Source organism: Coregonus lavaretus (assembly GCF_964263955.1).
Source record: "Coregonus lavaretus genome assembly, chromosome: 20".
Classification (NCBI taxonomy): domain Eukaryota; kingdom Metazoa; phylum Chordata; class Actinopteri; order Salmoniformes; family Salmonidae; genus Coregonus; species Coregonus lavaretus.
This window is the reverse complement of record NC_140007.1, coordinates 12,763,590-12,787,114: the sequence shown is the minus strand read 5'-3', so window position 1 is coordinate 12,787,114 and position 23,525 is coordinate 12,763,590. Positions and strand designations below refer to the sequence as shown.

The following is a 23,525-nucleotide window of genomic DNA, read 5'->3' as shown; positions in this document are numbered from 1 at the left end:
TGTCCCTCACTGCACTTCTCCACATGGCCAGACTAATAGTGGTCTTCTCATCCATGAAAAATGCCATAAGGTCTGAAATAGACACCAAAGTCGACATACTGTACAAACCATTACCTAGGCTAAGTAATACAAAATGATTTTTGTATCTAGCCTACTGATCTACTGCTCTGCTAACTAGCTAGCTAAAGTGTAGTCAGTGGCTAGCTGAGACAGAGAGAAAGGGGACAGAAGAAGTCCAATACTTTATTCAATTCATTTCATTTCAATACAGCACATGGATTCAGCTAGGACTGGGCACAGAAGGTCTCTGATCGTGCTGGTGAACAGTAGCTGACAGTGTCGGCTAGAGATGACGTGCAGGATTTCCTACAGGAATTTGAAGTTTAGCATTTTTATTTTTGTTTTAGTCAATTAAGGCAAATATATTGATAAATCTCACCTTGTCCGAGAGAGAATTACACAGTTATCCAAACGTCATGCCAAGGTAAGCCTACACCAAACACATACTTAATTTGAAGTGTTTCTAAAATCCCCTATGGGAAAAATTAATAGTGGACGAACGATTGGAACCATTTCCGTGTTTGACTGCTAGGTTTTATGGGTATTATGACGTGTCCACTGTGGGGCTCAATTAAATGTTTCAAGGACAAAATTACATGTATTTAAGTATTTGTTGTTGTTGTAGTGAGGACAGTAACATCAGAACATCTGTCCATCAGGTCAGGTAAACTAATAGTCGAATAGGGACATGCGGAGTCGTCGGGTGAGGTTGTGTCTCTCTCTGGCGGGAGGTAAGCTTGGCTTATATGGTGTTGAGTAAAGCTTAAACCATGTATTTACATTGTAGTTAGGTATTGTAGGTAGTTTATCTAGGTAGTTATCATAGGTTATTGTAGGTAAGTATTGTATTCGGCTGAGCCCGGTGAAGCACGAGGCTAGCTAACCCACTACCTGGACTAGCTAGCGGGCAGCTACTGGTAACTATTAGCAACTGTTGATAGTTGTTTCCAATGTTATTTCACGCTTAAGAGTACCTGTAATTATGCCAGGTAGCTACCTACCATTCAGCTGTTTTTCTAACCTCATTATCTGAAGCGTTAACGTTAGGTAGTTAGTAGCTACTGTACTCGAAATGTAGCTAGCTTGTTGCTACCTGGATAGCTAACTAAACAATAGCTGGAACGACCTAGCGAACAGACGCGAACTGGCTGAATCAATTCAGTGGCTAGCTTTGCACTTAACTGGCTAACAGTAGCTACTAAGGGTAAGTTATAACCTACATTTGTGTTTTGTTTTTACATACTGGTAACCAGAGTTGTTCAAGGGAATTTGGGACATGGGTGACTAGTTAACGTTAGCTTGGCTCTCTCTGTGTGTTCGTGCCGTGGGAGGAGGGGTTTTTCATTGGCAGAGAGCAATGGCTAGCTAGTATGCTAACTATTCTAGCTAACTAACTGGCTGAATAAGTTGACGACGGACTCACTCAAACTGTCAAAACTAACCCAAAACTTTACACAACGTTAGACACTGACACTAATGATCTGCTTGGCGTGTTAACACACTGGTGGTTTGTTGTAACCAAGTATTGGTGCTAAACCGTGTTATTGGAAGCTGGCATGCTAGTTGGCTATGGCGTCATAGGATTCGGTGCCCTGGACGGTTTTCACAGAAGAATACTGTACCAAGTTAGCTAGCTGAATACACTAAGTTAGTCTATTCCTAGAAAACATTGAACCGCTGTAGTTTCCAACAATTATAATTTCTAAAGTGGAAGTTGGGAGAGTTATATTTGAGTGTTTCAGTGAAACGTAAGTGAGGGAGGCCCTGCTCTCTCGCTTTCCCAGATGTTTAGTTCATTTCATTCCGATCTCCTTTACATTATTGTAGCCATCTTCTGTAGCCTGTCAACTATGTGTCTGTCTATCCCTGTTCTCTCCTCTCCGCACAGGCTATACAAACGCCTCACACCACGTGGCTGCTGCCACTCTAACCTGGTGGTCCCTGCCCGCACGACCCACGTGGAGTTCCAGGTCTCCGGCAGCCTCTGGAACTGCCGTTCTGCGGCCAACAAGGCAGTGTTCATCTCAGCCTATGCTACCCTCCAGTCCCTCGACTTCTTGGCGCTGACGGAAACATGGATTACCACAGAAAACACTGCTACTCCTACTGCTCTCTCCTCGTCTGACCATGTGTTCTCGCATACCCCGAGAGCATCTGGTCAGCGGGGTGGTGGCACAGGAATCCTCATCTCTCCCAAGTGGACATTCTCTCTTTCTCCCCTGACCCATCTGTCTATCTCCTCATTTGAATTCCATGCTGTCACAGTCACTAGCCCATTCAAGCTTAACATCCTTGTCATTTATCGCCCTCCAGGTTACCTTGGAGAGTTCATCAATGAGCTTGACGCCTTGATAAGTTCCTTTCCTGAGGATGGCTCACCCCTCACAGTTCTGGGTGACTTTAACATCTCTACGTCTACCTTTGACTCATTTCTCTCTGCCTTCTTCTTTCCACTCCTCTCCTCTTTTGACCTCACCCTCTCACCGTCCCCCCCTACTCACAAAGCAGGCAATACGCTTGACCTCATCTTTACTAGATGCTGTTCTTCTACTAATCTCACTGCAACTCCCCTCCAAGTCTCCGACCACTACTTTGTATCCCTTTCTCTCTCGCTCTCCTCCAACACTACTCACTCTGCCCCTACTCAGATGATAATGCACCGTCGCAACCTTCGCTCTCTCTCTCCCGCTACTCTCTCCTCTTCCATCTTATCATCTCTTCCCTCTGCTCAATCCTTCTCTCTCCAATCTCCTGATTCTGCCTCCTCAACCCTCCTCTCCTCCCTTTCTGCATCCTTTGACTCTCTATGTCCCCTATCCTCCCGGCCGGCTCGGTCCTCCCGTCCTGCTCCGTGGCTTGATGACTCATTGCGAGCTCACAGAACAGGGCTCCGGGCAGCCGAGCGGAAATGGAGGAAAACTAGACTACCTGCTGACCTGGCATCTTTTCACTCCCTCCTCTCTACATTTTCTTCCTCTGTTTCTGCTGCTAAAGCCACTTTCTACCACTCTAAATTCCAAGCATCTGCCTCTAACCCTAGGAAGCTCTTTGCCACCTTCTCCTCCCTGCTGAATCCTCCTCCCCCTCCCCCCCTCCTCCCTCTCTGTGGATGACTTCGTCAACCATTTTGAAAAGAAGGTTGACCACATCCGATCCTCGTTTGTTAAGTCAAATGACAACGCTGGTCCTGCTCACACTGCCCTACCCTATGCTTTGACTTCTTTCTCCCCTCTCTCTCCAGATGAAATCTTGCGACTTGTGACGGCCGGCCGCCCAACAACCTGCCCGCTTGACCCTATCCCCTCCTCTCTTCTCCAGACCATTTCCGGAGACCTTCTCCCTCACCTCACCTTGCTCGTCAACTCATCCTTGACCGCTGGCTATGTCCCTTCCGTCTTCAAGAGAGCGAGAGTTGCACCCCTTCTCAAAAAACCTACACTCGATCCCTCCGATGTCAACAACTACAGACCAGTATCCCTTCTTTCTTTTCTCTCCAAAACTCTTGAGCGTGCCGTCTTTAGCCAACTCTCTTGCTATCTCTCTCAGAATGACCTTCTTGATCCAAACCAGTCAGGTTTCAAGACTGGTCATTCATCTGAGACTGCTCTTCTCTGTGTCACGGATGCTCCCCGCACTGCTAAAGCTAACTCTCTCCTCTGCTCTTGTCCTTCTAGACCTGTCTGCTGCCTTTGATACTGTGAACCATCAGATCCTCCTCTCCACCCTCTCCGAGTTGGGCATCTCCGGCGCGGCTCACTCTTGGATTGCGTCCTACCTGACAGGTCGCTCCTACCAAGTGGCGTGGCGAGAATCTGTCTCCGCACCACGTGCTCTCACCACTGGTGTCCCCCAGGGCTCAGTTCTAGGCCCTCTCCTATTCTTGTTATACACCAAGTCACTTGGCTCTGTCATATCCTCACATGGCGTCTCCTATCATTGCTACGCAGACGACACACAATTAATCTTCTCCTTTCCCCCTTCTGATAACCAGGTGGCGAATCACATCTCTGCATGTCTGGCAGACATATCAGTGTGGATGACGGCTCACCACCTCAAGCTGAACCTCGGCAAGACGGAGCTGCTCTTCCTCCCGGGGAAGGACTACCCATTCCATGATCTCGCCATCACGGTTGACAACTCCGTTGTGTCCTCCTCCCAGAGTGCAAAGAGCCTTGGCGTGACCCAGGACAACTCCCTGTCGTTCTAACATCAAGGTGGTGACCCGATCCTGTAGGTTCATGCTCTACAACATTCGCAGAGTACGACCCTGCCTTACACAGGAAGCGGCACAGGTCCTAATCCAGGCACTTGTCATCTCTCGTCTGGATTACTGCAACTCACTGTTGGCTGGGCTCCCTGCCTGTGCCATTAAACCCCTACAACTCATCCAGAACGCAGCAGCCCATCTGGTGTTCAACCTTCCCAAGTTCTCTCACGTCACCCCGCTCCTCCGCACACTCCACTGGCTTCCAGTTGAAGCTCGCATCTGCTACAAGACCATGGTGCTTGCCTACGGAGCTCTAAGGGGAACGGCACCTCCGTACCTTCAGGCTCTGATCAGTCCCTACACCCAAACGAGGGCATTGCGTTCATCCACCTCTGGCTTGCTGGCCCCCCTACCTCTGCGGAACCACAGTTCCCGCACAGCCCAGTCAAAACTGTTCGCTGCTCTGGCACCCCAATGGTTGAACAAGCTCCCTCACGATGCCAGGACAGCAGAGTCACTCACCACCTTCCGGAGACACTTGAAACCCCACCTCTTTAAGGAATACCTGGGATAGGATAAAGTAATCCTTCTACCCCCCCCCCCCCCCAAAAAAAAGTGGTTGTCCCACTGGCTATCATAAGGTGAATGCACCAATTTGTAAGTCGCTCTGGATAAGAGCGTCTGCTAAATGACGAAAATGTAAATGTAAATGTAACATTCAAAAACTTTAAGGATATTAAAAAATATATATATATATATACTACCAGTCAAAAGTTTGGACACATCTACTCATTCAAGGGTTTATCTTTATTTTTACTGTTTTCTACATTGTAGAATAATAGTGAAGACATCTGTTACGTGAATTATTTAACAAACTATTTCAGTGTCTCTGTGCGTCTCCCAAAAGGTTGTAAGTCTTTTGGGATTTAAGTAACGGACAGAGTCCCGGCCTGCATAGTCAGAGATTTATTAATTGAGAATTCTGCCATCACAATTTCAGAGTCCATCTTTTATACTCATACGTCATACAAAAATCCCTCCTCTCTGGAGGCGGGCTGTAGTTTTCCACTTTAAAACTGCTCTCCTAACCATTAGGTCACACACACATACACATACACACACACACACAGCCACACATGCATACACACATAGGCTGCCTCACAATATCCTGCACCATATTTCATACTTCTTAAAAAGCCTAACAGTTTCTCTCCTCCCTAAATTCCTCAGTTATCTTGGTTTCTCAGTTGCCTGTAGACAGTTCTCCTTGTCCTTTGTTGTCTGGTCTAACTCTTACTCACATTGCTAAATAGTAGCTCAATGTCATAGTCTTTACTGGTCCTACACTCACACATTCTAACACATTTCACACAGTTTCAGGGTGTAATAATTAGTCATTAATAATTAATCTATCAACATCAAAACTATGAAATAACACATATGGAATCATGTAGTAACCAAAAAAGTGTTAAACAAATCAAAATATGTTTTATATTTGAGATTCTTCAAATAGCCACCCTTTGCCTTGATGACAGCTTTGCACACTCTTGGCATTCTCTCAACCAGCTTCATGAGGTAGTCACCTGGAATGCATTTCAATTAACAGGTGTGCCTTCTTAAAAGTTAATTTGTGGAATTTCTTTCCTTCTTAATGCGTTTGAGCCAATCAGTTAAGATAAGTTCATTAGAGTTATCAGCCTCAGAAATTGCAGCCCAAATAAATGCTTCACAGAGTTCATGTAACAGATACATCGCAACATCAACTGTTCAGAGGAGACTGTGTGAATCAGGCCTTCATGGTCGAATTGCTGCAAAGAAACCACTACTAAAGGACATCAATAATAAGAAGAGACCTGCTTGGGCCAAGAAACACGAGCAATGGACATTAGACCGGTGGAAATGTGTCCTTTAGTCTGGAGTCCAAATTTGAGATTTTTGGTTCCAACCGTTGTGTCTTTGTGAGACGCAGTGTGGGTGAACGGATGATCTCTGCATGTGTAGTTCCCACCGTAAAGCATGGAGGAGGAGGTGTTATGGTGTGCTTTGCTGGTGACACTGTCTGTGATTTATTTAGAATTCTAGGCACACTTAACCAGAATGGCTACCATAGCATTCTGCAGCGATACGCCATCCCATCTGGTTTGGGCTTAGTGGGACTATCATTTGTTTTTCAACAGGACAATGACCCAACACACCTCCAGGCTGTGTAAGGGCTATTTTACAATGAAGGAGAGCGATGGAGTGCTGCATCAGATGACCGGACCTCCACAATCCCCCGACCTCAACCCAATTGAGATGGTTTGGGATGAGTCGGACGGCAGAGTGAAGGAAAAGCAGCCAACAAATGCTCAGCATGTGGGAACTCCTTCAAGACTGTTGGAAAAGCATTCCAGGTGAAGCTGGTTGAGAGAATGCCAAGTGTGCAAAGCTGTCATCAAGGCAAAGGGTGGCTATTTGAAGAATCTCAAATATTTACATTTTACATTTACATTTTTAGTCATTTAGCAGACGCTCTTATCCAGAGCGACTTACAGTTAGTGAGTGCATACATTATTATTTTTTCATACTGGCCCCCCGTGGGAATCGAACCCACAACCCTGGCGTTGCAAACGCCATGCTCTACCAATTGAGCTACATCCCTAAATATAAAATATATTTTGATTTGTTTAACACTTTTTTGGTTACTACATGATTCCATGTGTTATTTCATCGTTTTGATGTCTTCACTATTATTCTACAATGTAGAAAATTGTAAAAATAAAGAAAAACCCTTGAATGAGTAGGTGTGTCCAAACTTTTGACTGGTACTGTATATACATTTCTATATTTTTTTCCATTATTATGTTTAGCTCACATATAACTTAAAAGTATGCATTAAAGCTGCAATATGTAAGAAATGTGTGTTATAGATCTGTCATTCACATTGAAAGCAAGTCTAAGAAGCGGTATATCTGTTCTATGTGCGCTATTGCTATGCTTCCCATTCTTAAGTTTCGTTTGTCGTCTTTTACTTTCGGTTTTGTACACCAGTTTCAAACAGCTGAAAATACAATATTTATGGTTATTGAAAATATATTTCACAGCGGTTTAGATGGTACAATGATTCTCTACACTCTACATTGCTTGTTTTGTCACAAACTGTAATTAGGCAAACTATAAAAATTTTAGCAACCAGGAAATGGCGGAGCGATTTCTGCATATTTCACCTTTAAGGCATCTGTAATAGAATAAAAGTGGCAAAAACAAATGGAGATAATAAATGTATTTCTATAGTTCCAAAATATTTTTTTTACAATGGTGGGGGAGTGCCAAGATGGAAGCACGGTGGCTTCAAAACAACGCCCACTGTCAGTCATCTAGTGTATGTATAAATCATTACTCCTATCTATGTAATAACCAAATTAGTGCATATAAATCAATTACAGGGTGTATAGGTAGCCTAAATTATAAACGGTTAATTATTGTTTCTTTAGTTTATACAGCTGTTTTCAGATTCAGCAAGTAGCTTATCACTAAAAGATGAACCGCAGTCCTATTCATATGAATTCAGCACCATGATTAGCAGTAATGGACATCTGAGGTTGGTGTGGCTTTCCCCTTATTGTCTGGAGGATTGAGAAATATATTTGTTGGTCACACACACACACACACACACACACACACACACACACACACAATGAAACAGGACAGTTATCAAAACAAATATTTTATTCTCATAATTTCTGTTAAATACCCAATGGCATAGTCGAGAGGACACATTCTCAAATATGGAAGAAACTCAATCAAGGAAGAATAAAGGGCGTTTATGGCTCATATTCCCAAACTGTATTAGTAGATCTCTAAATATCATGCATTGACAGTTCAAAATTGCATCCATTCAAAAAGGTGTCTTCCATTGGTAGAACAGTGAATTCCAGAAGATGTCCTCTATGGCTCACTCTCCAGTCTCAATGGCCATGTGCTCCATCACTGTGGACTGTGTGAGTGAAGTCTCTATGAGCCATGTCTCTGTAGTGTGTAAACATACACTGATTGTACTAAACATTAGGAACACCTTCCTAGTATTGAGTTGCACCCCCTTTTGCCATCAGAACAGCCTCAATTCGTCGGGGCATGGACTACAAGGTGTCGAAAGAGTTCCACTGGGATGCTGCCCCATGTTGACTCCAATGCTTCCCACAGTTGTGTCAAGTTGGCTGGATGTCCTTTGGGTGGTGGACCATTCTTGATACACACAGGAAATGGTTGAGGGTGAAAAACCCAGCAGCTTTGCAATTCTTGACACACTCAAACCGGTGTGCCTGGCACCTACTACCATACCCCGTTCAAAGGCACTTAAATCTTTTGTCTTGCCCATTCACCCTCTGAATGGCACACACACAATCCATGTATCAATTGTCTCAAGGCTTAAAAATCCTTATTTAAACTGTCTCCTCCCCTTCATCTACACTGATTGAAGTGGATTTAACAGGTGACATCAATAAGGGATCATAGCTTTCACCTGGTCAGTCTATGTCATGGCAAGAGCAGATGTTCCTAATGTTTTGTACACTCAGTGTATAGGCACTCTGTATGACTGGCCGTTTGGCCTGTGTGCAGTGAGGCAAACTGTAGCATAGGGTCTTGTTGGCTTTAACAGTGGCCCCACTCTCCTTCCTCCATTTCCCCCAGGAAGAGCTTTATATTGCACATAACCTTGATTAAAAACAAAATCCACGACAACCAAGAGAACTGACAAAATAGACTAAGAGGTGTTAAAAAAGGATCACCATGTCAGACAATGTCTTGCAGTCCCTCTGCTTTGTAGTATCTTTGTCAGTGCAGTCACCCCTTGGCCTCCTCCTCCTCCAGATCTAGACCTCAATGGTTTTGAAGTAGATGCGGGCGTAGATGGTGTCTAGCTGGCTGTGCAGGGCGTGGAAGGAGGGCCGCTTGGAGGCCTCGGGGTTCCAGCACTCCAACATGATGCGATAGATGTTGGGGGGACACCTACTGGGACAGGGCAACCTGTAACCTGTCGACAGGAGCTCCAGCACCTCCGTATTGCTCTTCCCTGTGTGTTTGTGAGTGAGAAGAAACATATTAATCAGAGGGAGAAATATCCATCAGAGGGAAATATTCAAAAGCATTTTTACAGATAGAGGTAATAGATTAACTGTCAAGAGGATTGACTGTTCCTCTTGTGATAATGTGGTGTATATTTGTAAAAAATAGAGTCCAGAGAACATTGTCTTGAAAAGGTTTGACACACACACACCATCGTATGGCATCTTTCCTCGTGACATCATCTCGTAGAGCAGCACACCGAAGGACCAGACGTCAGACTTGACAGAGAAGCGCTGATAGAGAGCAGCCTCAGGGGCCGTCCATCTCACTGGGATCTTAGTGCTTCTACTGGCCGTGTACACACTGTCCTACACACACACACACACACACACACACACACACACACAGGGGAAATATATAACCATCTGTGTTTACCTATAATTTTTTCATATTCCCTTGGAAATGTCCAGAAAGAAAGTAGCTTTTAAGCAAAAGCAAGAACTTTCCTTGCTTCATCTGAGAGTGAACAATTTCTCCTTTACCCGGATAGGTAAGCCCAACATATAGCATATTTTTCTACAGCATTTTTTACTTTACCTATTGGCTGTTCTCTCTCTTCATTTCCCCATACATTTCACATTTATGTCACATCCATTCCATTCTTACCTTAATGATCCGTGCCAGGCCAAAGTCAGCCACTTTACAGACCAGATCATCTCCCACCAGGATGTTCCTGGCCGCCAGGTCCCTGTGCACGATGTGTCGGTCCTCCAGGTAGGCCATGCCCTCACCCACCTGGCTGCCCATGTAGATGAGGTGGGCAGAGGTCAGCACCTGACCCTCCGGCGCTGGAACAGCACAGGGAGCAGACTGGTCAGGATCGATCAAGCATTGTAGGGTCTGAATAGTTACTCAATTGCTCCAACACATACCTTTATTGGTTTTCAATTACAAAAGGATCTTTGTTAGGTCACTGTCGGAGCAATCAAATGTGCAAGCTCTAAGCCCTATACTGTAGTGCTATACATGATTATTTCGGCCTAGCACCCTATGAAAAGCGATGTGTGTTGACTACATATGTTATTGGTCAAGCATAATCATCTGTGAACACATAACATACACTGCATGCAGAGGGAAGTGTGGGTGTGTGACTCACTGCCCAGATAGGACTTGAGGCTGCCCTTGGTCATGAGCTCAGTGACTATGTAGACAGGCTCTCCTCTGGAACACAGGGCCAGCAGCTGGATCAGCTTGGGGTGGTGGAGGTTCTTCAGGGCCTGGATCTCCTTCACAAACTCATCCTGCTTAGTGTCCTCTGCAGGAGTGACAAAGACAGAGAGAGGCTGAGGTCAGTGCTCTTCAGGTTGGAGTGTGTGTGATAAAGAGCTTAGGACTGACCATATGAAGCATTATAATCCCTTTATGAACAATGTGAGGGCCCTGACCTGAATGGACTGACTCAGTGAGTGTGTAATTGTGTTTGTATGCATGCCTGCAATAACGTTTTTCCATTGCAGCATTTGCCCATCTGCAGTATGTCATTGAAAATAATTCCCTCATCAATTCGTCAAGTTGAATTTTATCAGTGATCATGCCCAGAAAGATTATGCCAAAATTCTGCTTGTAGTGTGCGGAATCATGTATAACACTGTAGTTAATATAATAGCAGCAAGAGCTAGCATGCCTACCTTGTTTGAGCATCTTGATGGCCACCCTTTTGTTCTGGCTGGTCCACAGGGCCTCCCACACCTCTCCAAAGTGGCCCTCTCCCAGCTTCATGTGCAGTTTAAACTCCTCCCGAGGACGCTCCCAGGGCTCCATGTCAAACAGTTCTCTCTGAGGACACCACAACAACATTGTTACAACCAGCCTCATACAAAAAGGGACACCACAACACTGTTACAGCCACACAGAACTCACAGCTACCGAGTATGGCGAATACTTTCAAATACTTGAGCTGCGCTGGATTTTGTTTGCCCAGTACAATGGAACCAATTAAATAGTCCCGAAATGGCAAATTCCAAGCTAAATTACGTGTGTGTGTGTGTGTGTGATGCTCAGATAGCTTCAGTACATTACAAAATAGGGACGTTTCTTTAAAAACACAAGCTCTTTTAAAAATAAAAATGTATCATTGACCATTAAGTGACACAAAATAAATGTCAATCAAGAAACGATCAATAAATACTCTACAATGATTGATCTATATCAGGGTTCCCCAACTGGCGGCGGGATGCTTTTATTTGGCCCCCAAGTTTTCCGAACAAAAAAGAACAAATATATATTTTTTTGTTTTTGCATTTTCATTGTTGGACATACAGTGAGGGAAAAAAGTATTTGATCCCCTGCTGATTTTGTACGTTTGCCCACTGACAAAGACATGATCAGTCTATAATTTTAATGGTAGGTTTATTTGAACAGTGAGAGACAGAATAACAACAAATAAATCCAGAAAAATGCATGTCAAAAATGTTATAAATTGATTTGCATTTTAATGAGGGAAATAAGTATTTGACCCCCTCTGCAAAACATGACTTAGTACTTGGTGGCAAAACCCTTGTTGGCAATCACAGATGTCAGATGTTTCTTATAGTTGGCCACCAGGTTTGCACACATCTCAGGAGGGATTTTGTTCCACTCCTCTTTGCAGAGCTTCTCCAAGTCATTAAGGTTTCGAGGCTGGCGTTTGACAACTCGAACCGTCAGCTCCCTCCACAGATTTTCTATGGGATTAAGGTCTGGAGACTGGCTAGGCCACTCCAGGACCTTAATGTGCTTCTTCTTGAGCCACTCCTTTGTTGCCTTGGCCGTGTGTTTTGGGTCATTGTCATGCTGGAATACCCATCCACGACCCATTTTCAATGCCCTGGTTGAGGGAAGGAGGTTCTCACCCAAGATTTGACGGTACATGGCCCCGTCCATCGTCCCTTTGATGCGGTGAAGTTGTCCTGTCCCCTTAGCAGAAAAACACCCCCAAAGCATAATGTTTCCACCTCCATGTTTGACGGTGGGGATGGTGTTCTTGGGGTCATAGGCAGCATTCCTCCTCCTCCAAACACGGCGAGTTGAGTTGATGCCAAAGAGCTACATTTTGGTCTCATCTGACCATAACACTTTCACCCAGTTCTCCTCTGAATCATTCAGATGTTCATTGGCAAACTTCAGACGGCCCTGTATATGTGCTTTCTTGAGCTTGTTACAAATTGTTTTCATGGTGACTATGGTCCCAGCTGCCTTGAGATCATTGACAAGATCCTCCCGTGTAGTTCTGGGCTGATTTCTCACTGTTCTCATGATCATTGCAACTCCACGAGGTGAGATCTTGCATGGAGCCCCAGGCCGAGGGAGATTGACAGTTATTTTGTGTTTCTTCCATTTGCGAATAATCGCACCAACTGTTGTCACCTTCTCACCAAGCTGCTTGGCGATGGTCTTGTAGCCCATTCCAGCCTTGTGTAGGTCTACAATCTTGTCCCTGACATCCTTGGAGAGCTCTTTGGTCTTGGCCATGGTGGAGAGTTTGGAATCTGATTGATTGATTGCTTATATGGACAGGTGTCTTTTATACAGGTAACAAGCTGAGATTAGGAGCACTCCCTTTAAGAGTGTGCTCCTAATCTCAGCTCGTTACCTGTATAAAAGACACCTGGGAGCCAGAAATCTTTCTGATTGAGAGGGGGTCAAATACTTATTTCCCTCATTAAAATCCAAATCAATTTATAACATTTTTGACATGCGTTTTTCTGGATTTTTTTGTTGTTATTCTGTCTCTCACTGTTCAAATGAACCTACCATTAAAATTATAGACTGATCATTTCTTTGTCAGTGGGCAAACGTACAAAATCAGCAGGGGATCAAATACCTTTTCCCTCACTGTAAAACACTGTAAAAACAGTTCCAAAATTAAAATCACTTGGACATCTGTTCCAAAGTATTCTCACACATAATAGTGATTGTATACAAATGTAAGCAAGGTTTGAAATTATTATGTTTTAGTCAAATATTATATCAGTTTGGGCTTCTTGCGGTCTACAAATTATTTGTAATTATGTTCCGGCTCCCCCGACCATCTGCTCAAGAAAAACATAGTCCCACGGCTGAATCTAGTTGATGATCCCTGATCTATATATACTTAAATGACTGTGGAATTAACATTGTGATCATCTTGGAAAATCAAAATACACAACATAAATAATTCAATAAAGAAAAGACATATACCATTTTTAAAAAGCTCATTTCAATCTGATGAAGAGATCAACTAGTCTTGGTATGAGCATCTCATGTACTCTTCTCTTTAGTCAAATTGAACATAAAAATAAAAAGTAGCCTTGCACGAGCCTTGGCTTGTGCAAGCCAGAACGGCTCATAGGAGCAGGAGCCCATCTCCTGTTTCTGTAGCTTGAGGCAGCTTGATGTACAAGTACACCCCTTGGACAGGATGCTAGTCTAATGCAGGGCCTTACCTCCAATCTATCTCCTTAATGCGGAGTGCCAAGCAGAGACGCATCGGGTCCCATTTTTACAGTCTTTGGTATGACTCAGCCGGGGATCGAACTCTCAACCTTCCAATCTCAGGGCGGACACTCTAACCACAAGGCCACCGAGTTGGTCAAATTGAACATGGAGGACAGAAATTATTTTGGATACAATAAAACTGCATCTACAATCAAATTGTGTATGAAATGGCAACAGTATCAGTCTAACTGCTGAATAAATGCAAATACAATAAAAAAGCTAAATTGAAAAGTAGAAAATCATGATAAATCTTGAAAAGTAGAACATTTTGAAATAACAAATGGTGAAATAAAAAGGGCCTGGAGTGAAGGGCGAGCGTTTGTGTGTCTGTGCGTCTCCGCTGGAAAGGAAGAGAAAAGAGTCTGGAATCACGGAGAGGCCTCCAGTAAAAACAGCCTGATCCCTGCCACTACACTTTCTTGATTCCCTAATGATGTCAAAGTAAACACATATTTCGGGGAATATGTGGGCCAAAAACGAACATATTCACCATCCACAAAATAAGTGGATTGTGAATGGTATCCACAAAGTTTAAGTGTGTGTGTGATTCGGTTTGTACACACACCTGCTGTGCACATGGCTCATCCAGAGTCACTCCTAGACTCCTGGAGTTGTTCTGGTAGTATCGGATCAGCTCCCCCAGAGTGCCAAAGGAAATCTTGTCTGACACAAAGTACGCCCCAATCGATGAACGCTGGATTCGGAAATGGAAGACTTTCCCATCGTTTCTGCCTGTGGAGGACAGGGCAAACATGATTTGACTGTTTTATGTTTTTCTACACATTTCAAAAACAGTGGTTTGCACACAAAAACGGACAAACTCCAAAAGTATTTAATTCTCAATTTTAAATGTCACACACACACATTTGACCAAACTAATATTCACAACAAGACATAAGCATTGATTTAGAGATTGCTCTCTAGGCTTACAGTACAGTGGGTGATGAAATGTAGGAGGTTTGCAACTAAATAAGTACTTCATCGCCACCCACTGGTGAATGAACGGTAGCACATCCTTTTACATCATTGTTTCCACTGGTATTTGCATATTATTTAATAGGGAATTGTGTGCTAACAGCATAGAATTACATATTAAAACTCTGTTTAATGTAATTGAATAGGATTTCCATGGGTAACAATGGGTTCTTTCTGGTATTTACGTCAATGAATTCAACAGAGCTACTGGGTAGGCTACCATATGGCGCTTGTGTTAATGAATTCCAAAGAAACTAACATGTAATTATTAGGTTAACATAAAGTAATCATGTTACCATGGCAATATAGGCTTACCTGAGATGGTGTATTCATCGCTGTGGCTCTCGCTGATGCGCACCAGGAACGAGCCATCCTTATTCTGAGAGGCCAGGAGCAGTTTCTCAGCCTTTACCCGGTTAATGTTCCCATAGTACCACCTCAACAGACAGACAGATGGATGAACAGACAGACAGGGAAAGAGGCAGACAGTCACAGAGAAAAAATAGAGATGCACAATTGCACACATGAGCAGACAAGAGTACACACACACCGACACACACACTCACAATAAGCACATGACAGGCTGGTGAGATTGGATGACCATGATGAGGTAGGCTAAGGTGTTTTCACACTTGGTCCCTTCAGCCAATTTTTGTTAACTCAGTGCAGTACGCTTAATTTTTTGTGCAGTGTGAACACTCCAAAGGAACTCAGACTCCTCAAAAGAGCCCCCGAACTGAACTGAGACCATCTCGAGAGGTGGTCCGAGTTCGGTTCACTTGAAAGCTCCCCAGGTTCGCTTGTCATTATTCCCGCACCACACGCTAGACTACTGTAACACCGTTTCCCCTGCCATAACCCCGCACATTAGTGCCACAAAAGAGAGGAGGATGATGTGGAGGTTCCCAGAAAAAACGTGTGCTGTTTTTGGATATTGATTAGCAATTGTCAAGGATGCACAGAAATTCCAAAATGTGTGTGGAGTTTTTAGTTCCCATTATTTGTTTACAATAAGTGAACTATAGGCTAAGAAAGCTTCTTATTCGATTGTGGGTTTTGAATAGATTGAGAAGACAACATGTTTGTTGAGAATCACAATCAAAAGTACAAAATCAATTCTAGCTCTTAAAAGGGGCAGTAGCCTACATTGGGTGTACAATTTTCAATTACAGCATTATTTAATCTGCAGTTATTCTTCTGCTATTTATTATGTTACCAATAATATGTACATGTTAATAGTACTGGATCTTCTGGTTGCATTTAGTTAAAAGATTAGACATAATAATTGTAATCTATTCGCGTCCAAAATGTAAGTAAGTATATCTACTGTAGCTTTCCGATAACATGTTCTGATGGAATGGCTTGCCCTGCACTTTGGAGTTTCTATTGCAAGGCCATCAGACTGTTAAATAGTCAACACTAGCCGGCCCCCACCCAGTACCCTGCACTGAACTTTAGTCACTGTCACTAGACGGCTACCACCCAGTTACTCTACCATGTACCTTAGAGGCTGCTGCCCTATGTACATAGTCATGGAACACTGGTCACTTTAATAATGTTTACATACTGTTTTACCCACTTCATATGTATATACTGTACTCTAATCAAGACCTATCCTATTTAACTATTGCTGTACATATACTATTCTTCAGATATACTACATGTTCTATCCATATACTGTCCATACATCCCATCACACACACACACACACACACACACACACACACACACTGAACAAACATATAAAAGCAATGTAAAGTGTTGGGCCCATGTTTCATGAGCTGAAATAAAAGATCCAAGAAGCTTATTTCTCTAAAATGTTGTGCACAAATTTGTTTACATCCCTGTTAGTGAGTATTTCTCCTTTGCCAAGATAATCCATCCACCTGACAGGTGTGGAATATCAAGAAGCTGATTAAACAGCATGATCATTACACAGGTGCACCTTGTGCTGGGAACAATAAAAAGGCCACTAAAATGTGCAGTTTTGTCACAACACAATGCCACAGATGTTTTAAGTTTTGAGGGAGTATGCAATTGGCATGCTGACTGCAGGAATGTCCACCAGAACTGTTGCTAGATAATTGAATGTCCATTTCTCTACCATAAGCCGCCTCCAACGTCATTTTAGACAAATTGGCAGTACGTCCAACCGGCCTCACAACCGCAGACCACGTGTAACCATGCCAGCCCAGGACCTCCACATCCGGCTTCTTCACCTGCAGATTTCGTCTGAGACCAGCCACCCGGAAAACTAATGAAACTGAGGAGTATTTCTGTCTGTAATAAAGGGCCTATGCCCTCCCAGGCCCACCCATGGCTGAGCCCCTGTCCAGTCATGTAAAATCCATAGATTAGGCGCTAATGAATTTATTTCAATTGAATGGGATGAGTTGGACCGCAGAGTGAAGGAAAAGCAGCCAACGAGTGATCAGCATATGTGGGAACTCCTTCAAGACCATTGGAAAAGCATTCCAGGTGACTACCTCATGAAGCTGGTTGACAGAATGTGAAGAGTGTGCAAAGCTGTCATCAAGGCAAAGGGTGGCTACTTTGAAGAATCTCAAATATAAAATATATTTAGATTTGTTTAACACTTTTTTGGTTACTACATGATTTCATGTGTTATGTCATAGTTTTGATGTCTTCACTATTATTCTACAATGTAAAAAAAATAGTAGAAAAACCCTTGAAGGTACGTACAGTTGAAGTCAGAAGTTTACATACTCATTAGCCAAATACATTTAAACTCAGTTTTTCACAATTCCTGACATTTAATCCTAGTAAAAATTCCCTCTAGGAGACAGAACGAGTCTCCTTCCTGAGCGGTATGATGGCTGCGTGGTCCCATGGTGTTTATACTTGCGTACTATTGTTTGTACAGATGAACGTGTTACCTTCAGGCGTTTGGAAATTTCTCCCAAGGATGAACCAGACTTGTGGAGGTCTACAATTTTTCCATGATGTCAAGCAAAGAGGCACTGAGTTTGAAGGTAGGCCTTGAACTACATCCACAGGTATACCTCCAATTGACTCAAATTATGTCAATTAGCCTATCAGAAGCTTCTAAAACCATGACATCATTTCTGGAATTTTCCAAGCTGTTTAAAGGCACAGTCAACTTAGTGTATGTAAACTTCTGACCCACTGGAATTGTGATACAGTGAATTATAAGTGAAATAATCTGTCTGTAAACAATTGTTGGAAAAATTACTTTTGTCATGCACATAGTAGATGTCCTAACCGACTTGCCAAAACTATAGTTTGTTAACAAGACATTTGAGGAGTGGTTGAAGAACGAGTTTTAATGACTCCAACCTAAGTGTATGTAAACTTCCGACTTCAACTGTATGTGTGTCTAAACTTTTGACTAGTAGTATATATATATATATATATATATATATATATATATATATATATATATATATATATATATATATATATATATATATATATATATATACACACACTCCAGACTTCAACACTGCTCGTCCTAATATTGTTATCTTTCTTAATTCCATTCTTGTACTTTTTAGATATGTGTATTGTTGTGTATTATTAGATATTACTGCACTGTTGGAGCTAGGAACACAAGCATTTTGCTACAACCGCAATAACATCTGCTAAATATGTGTATCCGTCCAATAAAATATGATTGGAATGGTAAAAACCCAGAGTGCATTGAGTGAATGTTGGAGAAAGATATTGGTTACTTTCTAAACTTAGCAATGTGAATGCAAAGAGGACTCGTGAAGTGAATTGGCAAAATAGTTGAGTCCTCATTCAAAGGCAAGGGCAGTGTGAATACAAAGAGAACTGACTTATTTTGCTTTTTTTTTTTTTACACCAGAGTTCACTTTAAAGAGGACTGATATCAGTCATTTTAAAGAGGAGCATATGTGAAAACACCCTTCTAGCTGCTTTGAGTGGAAAAGTAGGTGTGGTTTATAGGCTATACTTCAGCCAGATAGTAAGGAAGGCTATTTACACTGATTATCAAGAATGGGTGCGCCTGTGCTGTTCTGCAAACGCTATACACATTTCCATTATGCTCAGGTTTCACCTGAAACTCTGTCAAGTGTGGGTGTGAGCTGAGTGGAAAGCTTATCATAGTTGCCAAAAGTTATGTATCCACTGCTGTACCTAGCATAGCTCTTAAAGCTACAACTTGGCTGCACTTGCACTAATCTGACCACAAAGGCAGGAACTATTTGTATAGCCACATAGGCCTACAGAAACTTAATACAGTGCAATTGTTATACACTACAATGTTGTGCACTGTGCAGTAGTGACCACGAAGGGAGGGATGGGTGCTGCAGTGTCACTTCTCTGTCAACAAACACTGACCTTATTAATGATCAGGAGGCCAAATCTTGTTTTTGCAGCCTCAATTAACATATTATGTTGAAGATAGCCTACCTTCTTGATAAACCTGGTAGACATAGTTGAAAAACATGGTCCTACACAATATATTGGACATCGTGAAATCTCAACCGCATATTATGAATGAATCAATATTGAGGTTTCTCTCAGAAGCCCCACTCACTTGTGATTAGCAAACTCGTCCTGTAGAATGGCCACATAAGTAGCCGGGACCAGTCCGGACTCCATCGAACCGGTAAGTTTCTTGGCAAGCACATAATCCCCTCTCTTTTCTATTACCGACAGCTTGTCACCTTCCTTGATAGTCAGCTCCTCTTCGCTCCTGGCTTCGAAATCAAACAGTGCCGCATAGAGCTGAGTCGGTTTCTTCTTGGGGGACGGAGCACGGATATCACCTGAAATAGTTGGGATTTCGGCTGGTTGGGTGATATTTGGGTAATGGAATTCGGGCCATATCCAGTTCCACAGCCGACTACAACATGGCATGCAACTACGACAACAACCCTCCATCCCAAACCAGTCACAACGCCGAGGTATCCCAGGGTTTTTTTAGGAACCGCGACAAATACGACGCGAAAATAAATGTGCCTATTTAGGAACGACAGAGGCCTATTAGCCTAGTTTCGAAACGTCTTCGAGCTCCCCTTTGTCCCTTCACAGCACACATAGTGCAGCATCAGCGACAGTTAGGCTGATAATCAGGAGAAACCGGTTTTGTGTTGAGATGGATCAGGGACACAATACTGATGGCCGTGGGAATGCGGAAACGACATATTGTCGGGAGAGGAGACGATATCCATGCCCAATTGTGCCCACATTGATCCTTGTCACTTAACCAACGTGCCTAAAAAAGACGAAATACCCTACCTATACTTGTCCTCCCAACGAATGATAACCAAATACCGCATCTCTCTGGAATACTGTCAAAATCTGCACTGCATTTGCTGAACCAGATCCACGACATGCGTACAATCCCAGTGTTTTGGTTTGGAACACTCGACATCGCCCACTGTCCCTACACCTGTGAACCTGTCTGCTCGTGCTTGGCGGTTAAGTCAACAACACCCCAGAGGGTAGGCCTATATGTCCATATATACGCCCCCGACTCTGGTGCAAGGGATCTACTCAGTGCGTATAGGCAACACAGCGTTTTAAATTCCCTATCTAATATAGGCAACACAGCGTTTTAAATTCCCTATCTATTATGCATAATTCCCCTTAGCAAATTCATTGACTATTAATGTTTTTTTTGTTGTTGCTATAGTTTAAAAAAAGAAAGCTGCTGGTAACATAATTATAACCTATTGCTGAATCATCGCAGTGTATAATGTAGAAGTAGCCTATAGTATATAAATATGGTATTGGTGTTGCTTACACATCAATTACTCATTGGTTTAATCTATTGCATCATGTACAATTAACACAATATTATTAATGTGAACATATACTATGCAATAACAACAAAAATACCCATTAAAGGTATTTACCAATAATATATATTTTGTAAGAACAAGAACAACCCTTCCCTTATACATCCATGACAAAATACAAAAATACCTCGTTTCTGTTTGATAGCACACTGTTTTATTAGTATATTTAGCTTTGTGATGTACAGCTTGGGAGAAAAAAGTCTAATTTTTAAGTTTGGAAATATTTTACCTTAGCAGTGACATCACACTGAAGAAAGCTTAATTTGAAATCATTGGTTTTTCATTAATCAAAGTGATATGTTAGGTAAAATAACCACCCCATGCTGTTTCACATTAAACAAACAGAAATCGTTTTTTTCTTATTTTTTTTCAATCTTTAAGTTGCTTTACATATATATTATCAACACTTTTCTAAATAATTAAAATATTTAGCCACATGTACTGGAAAAAAGGTATCCACTGTTATATATGTAACACAATAAATATAAAAAAAGAATACTTATTTTTGATATAATTTATATGGTATTAAAGAGGGAAATGGGCCCTTCAGTAAGACGTGTTAAAAAAGTGATGTCCTTTTCCTGAGGTTTTTGTCTGCAGTTTAGTTTTTCTCGCTAAATATACTAATAATCTAGAAAACCCTGCAAAGGGTATGTCAATGGCTTATCATTCACTGTGGAACAAATTCTCATATATTTGTAAAGTAGTCACACCAGAGCTTCAGTTCACTGTGACCCACTGGTTTGTGTGTATCAGGTCAGCTAAGGAGAGGGCATTCCTTAAGCCAAGCACACAGCTCTCCCAACAACCAGTTTCTAAATGTGTGACATTAACCTTATTTAGACACGGTCCCATTTCCCATCAATGTACAAGGTATTAGATTAACAGAGTGGGGAGGAGGAGAGAAATGACCAAATGAAATAAAATGACAAAAATAATTGCAAAAATCTGTACATGTAAACATCACACTTCCACTGAGTCCAAACTCAGGAGGAAAATACAGTTTCACATTGGTATTAGGTACAAATCGAAACTGAGAAAAAGACAATCAGCTTCTGGTACAGTAGGTAAAGCGGAAAACCTAAAACAGAACCAAGGAACCACCAAATTATAAAATAAAACAGACTATTATTGGAAAAACCATTTTGATTTGACTGTAGCTGTACACTGCCCTGATAGAAAAATAAAAGTTTTTTTTCTTCTTTTTTTTCTCCTTTATTGTTTTTTATGTCGAGCTATACATCTGACCAAAGCAGATATATTTTTTAAAAGTGTGTGTTCATTCACGGTACCCTGACCAGCACCACACCGCACCTGCACCTGTCCGAGTGGAACCGTCTCTGTTGGGGGCGTCATTTGTAAAGTCAATGAGCTCCAATGTAATCCAATGTCAGCTGGAGCTAAAAACGGTATGATAAGGGAATCACACCTTTCCCACAGCAAAATGCCACTGCTCTTCACTCAAAACACTGCCCCTCCACTGAAGTGCTGACACTACCACATAGCATTCCCAGGGGTAGATACATACAGTAGTATGGGAGTTGGTTTCATGAAGGGCATGGTTAAGGCCATTGACTTGGTCTGTGCTTGGTTGGCACATTCTCTGGCATGTCAAGTCTTGTTGGCCCTAAGCAGGAAAATAATCATGGCTCCAATCAACAATGTTTGACACTATTCACAAGGTCAACAATGCTAATCTTAACAGAGGGCACTCCCTCAAGCATTTGGCAGGGTGTAGGTTTTGTGTTGGGCACAGAGGTCTGAGGTCACATCACTAAACGTGATGCTGGTCAGGTTGGTTGTTAAACGTGTTGACATCCTTGTTTGGAATGTACAGTATAGGCATACAGAGTAACTTCACTTGAGATGTTGGTTTTTGTACAAAATATTATTTGAAAAGACCACTTACTTGCACTACAAAATATATATAAAATAAGAACAAAATTAATAATAAAAATAGAAATCAGATAAAAATGTGTATCGACAGTGGGCCACTATGAGTGCTCCACCGCTCTTGAGGAGTCAGAAGTATGAGTAAGAATGCTCTGATTATGGCTAAAATACTTGTCATCTCCAAGACGCACTGTATACAATAGCTGCACACAGAAAAGGAATGGATATCAAACCGTGAGCAAGTTACACCTTTCCAAGATTGTCTTTGCCTATTTTTACAGTATGTTCTCTTAATGTATGTAGCTGTTTGTGAGAAACTACAGAGCAAACCCCAGAGGTGCAAACGGAGGAGGGAGGAGTATTTAGCGAGAGCCTCTTTACTATATAATCTCATCTCTTACCACCTTTGTACAGATACATTTAATTGTCCCTTGGCTATATTACAAATGCATAACTATCACAATCTTCTTCTTCTTCTTCTTCTTCTTCTTCTTCTTCTTCTTCTTCTTCTTCTTCACAAAACCATATAGCAGATGTTTGTGGCATTTGACGTTACAAAATTCAGCAGTCATTTCTAAAGAGGTGGGATCCATCAATCCATCACTCTGTGTTGACCTGGGGTAATAGGGAAATACATAGGACGACAACACTGGCACTAGCATCCACTCTGTAAGATCATAAACTCTTACAGCACTATGTACAGTTTGGCCACAGTACTGCGTGTACTACTTGTCTGGCAATCCTTTGAAACCTCAAACCTGCAATGGCAAAAGGGCAGTTTTAAGATTGAAGTTAACCCCCCCCAAAAAATAACCTGTCATACTGTAATTAATCTACTATGTTACTGTACTGATACACTGCTATAGTTGTATGTGCTGAGGTAATTGTAGCCTAAGACCCCAGGGCAGGAGCAGAGTGAGGAATGGATCCACAGAAATGAGGGCGATACTTATAAGAAAACTAATTTTGAAGCCCTCACAGCCACGTTGCGAGAGAACACAGTGAGGGGTTTCCCC

General features: G+C 42.3%; 1 protein-coding gene across 1 annotated transcript; it reads right to left on the bottom strand.

Annotated features, from left to right (window-relative positions):
* Positions 1-7,955: 7,955 nt before the first annotated feature.
* Positions 7,956-20,211, bottom strand: LOC311148207 (tyrosine-protein kinase Srms-like). Its single transcript, XM_084185088.1, has 8 exons — positions 19,350-20,211; positions 15,119-15,240; positions 14,394-14,560; positions 11,002-11,149; positions 10,470-10,628; positions 9,980-10,161; positions 9,525-9,681; positions 7,956-9,320 (listed from the first exon to the last, which is right to left on the bottom strand). Exons 1-8 carry the CDS (start codon positions 19,694-19,696, stop codon positions 9,121-9,123), a joined length of 1,482 nt encoding a protein of 493 aa, XP_084041214.1. The 5' UTR covers positions 19,697-20,211; the 3' UTR covers positions 7,956-9,120.
* Positions 20,212-23,525: the final 3,314 nt, after the last annotated feature.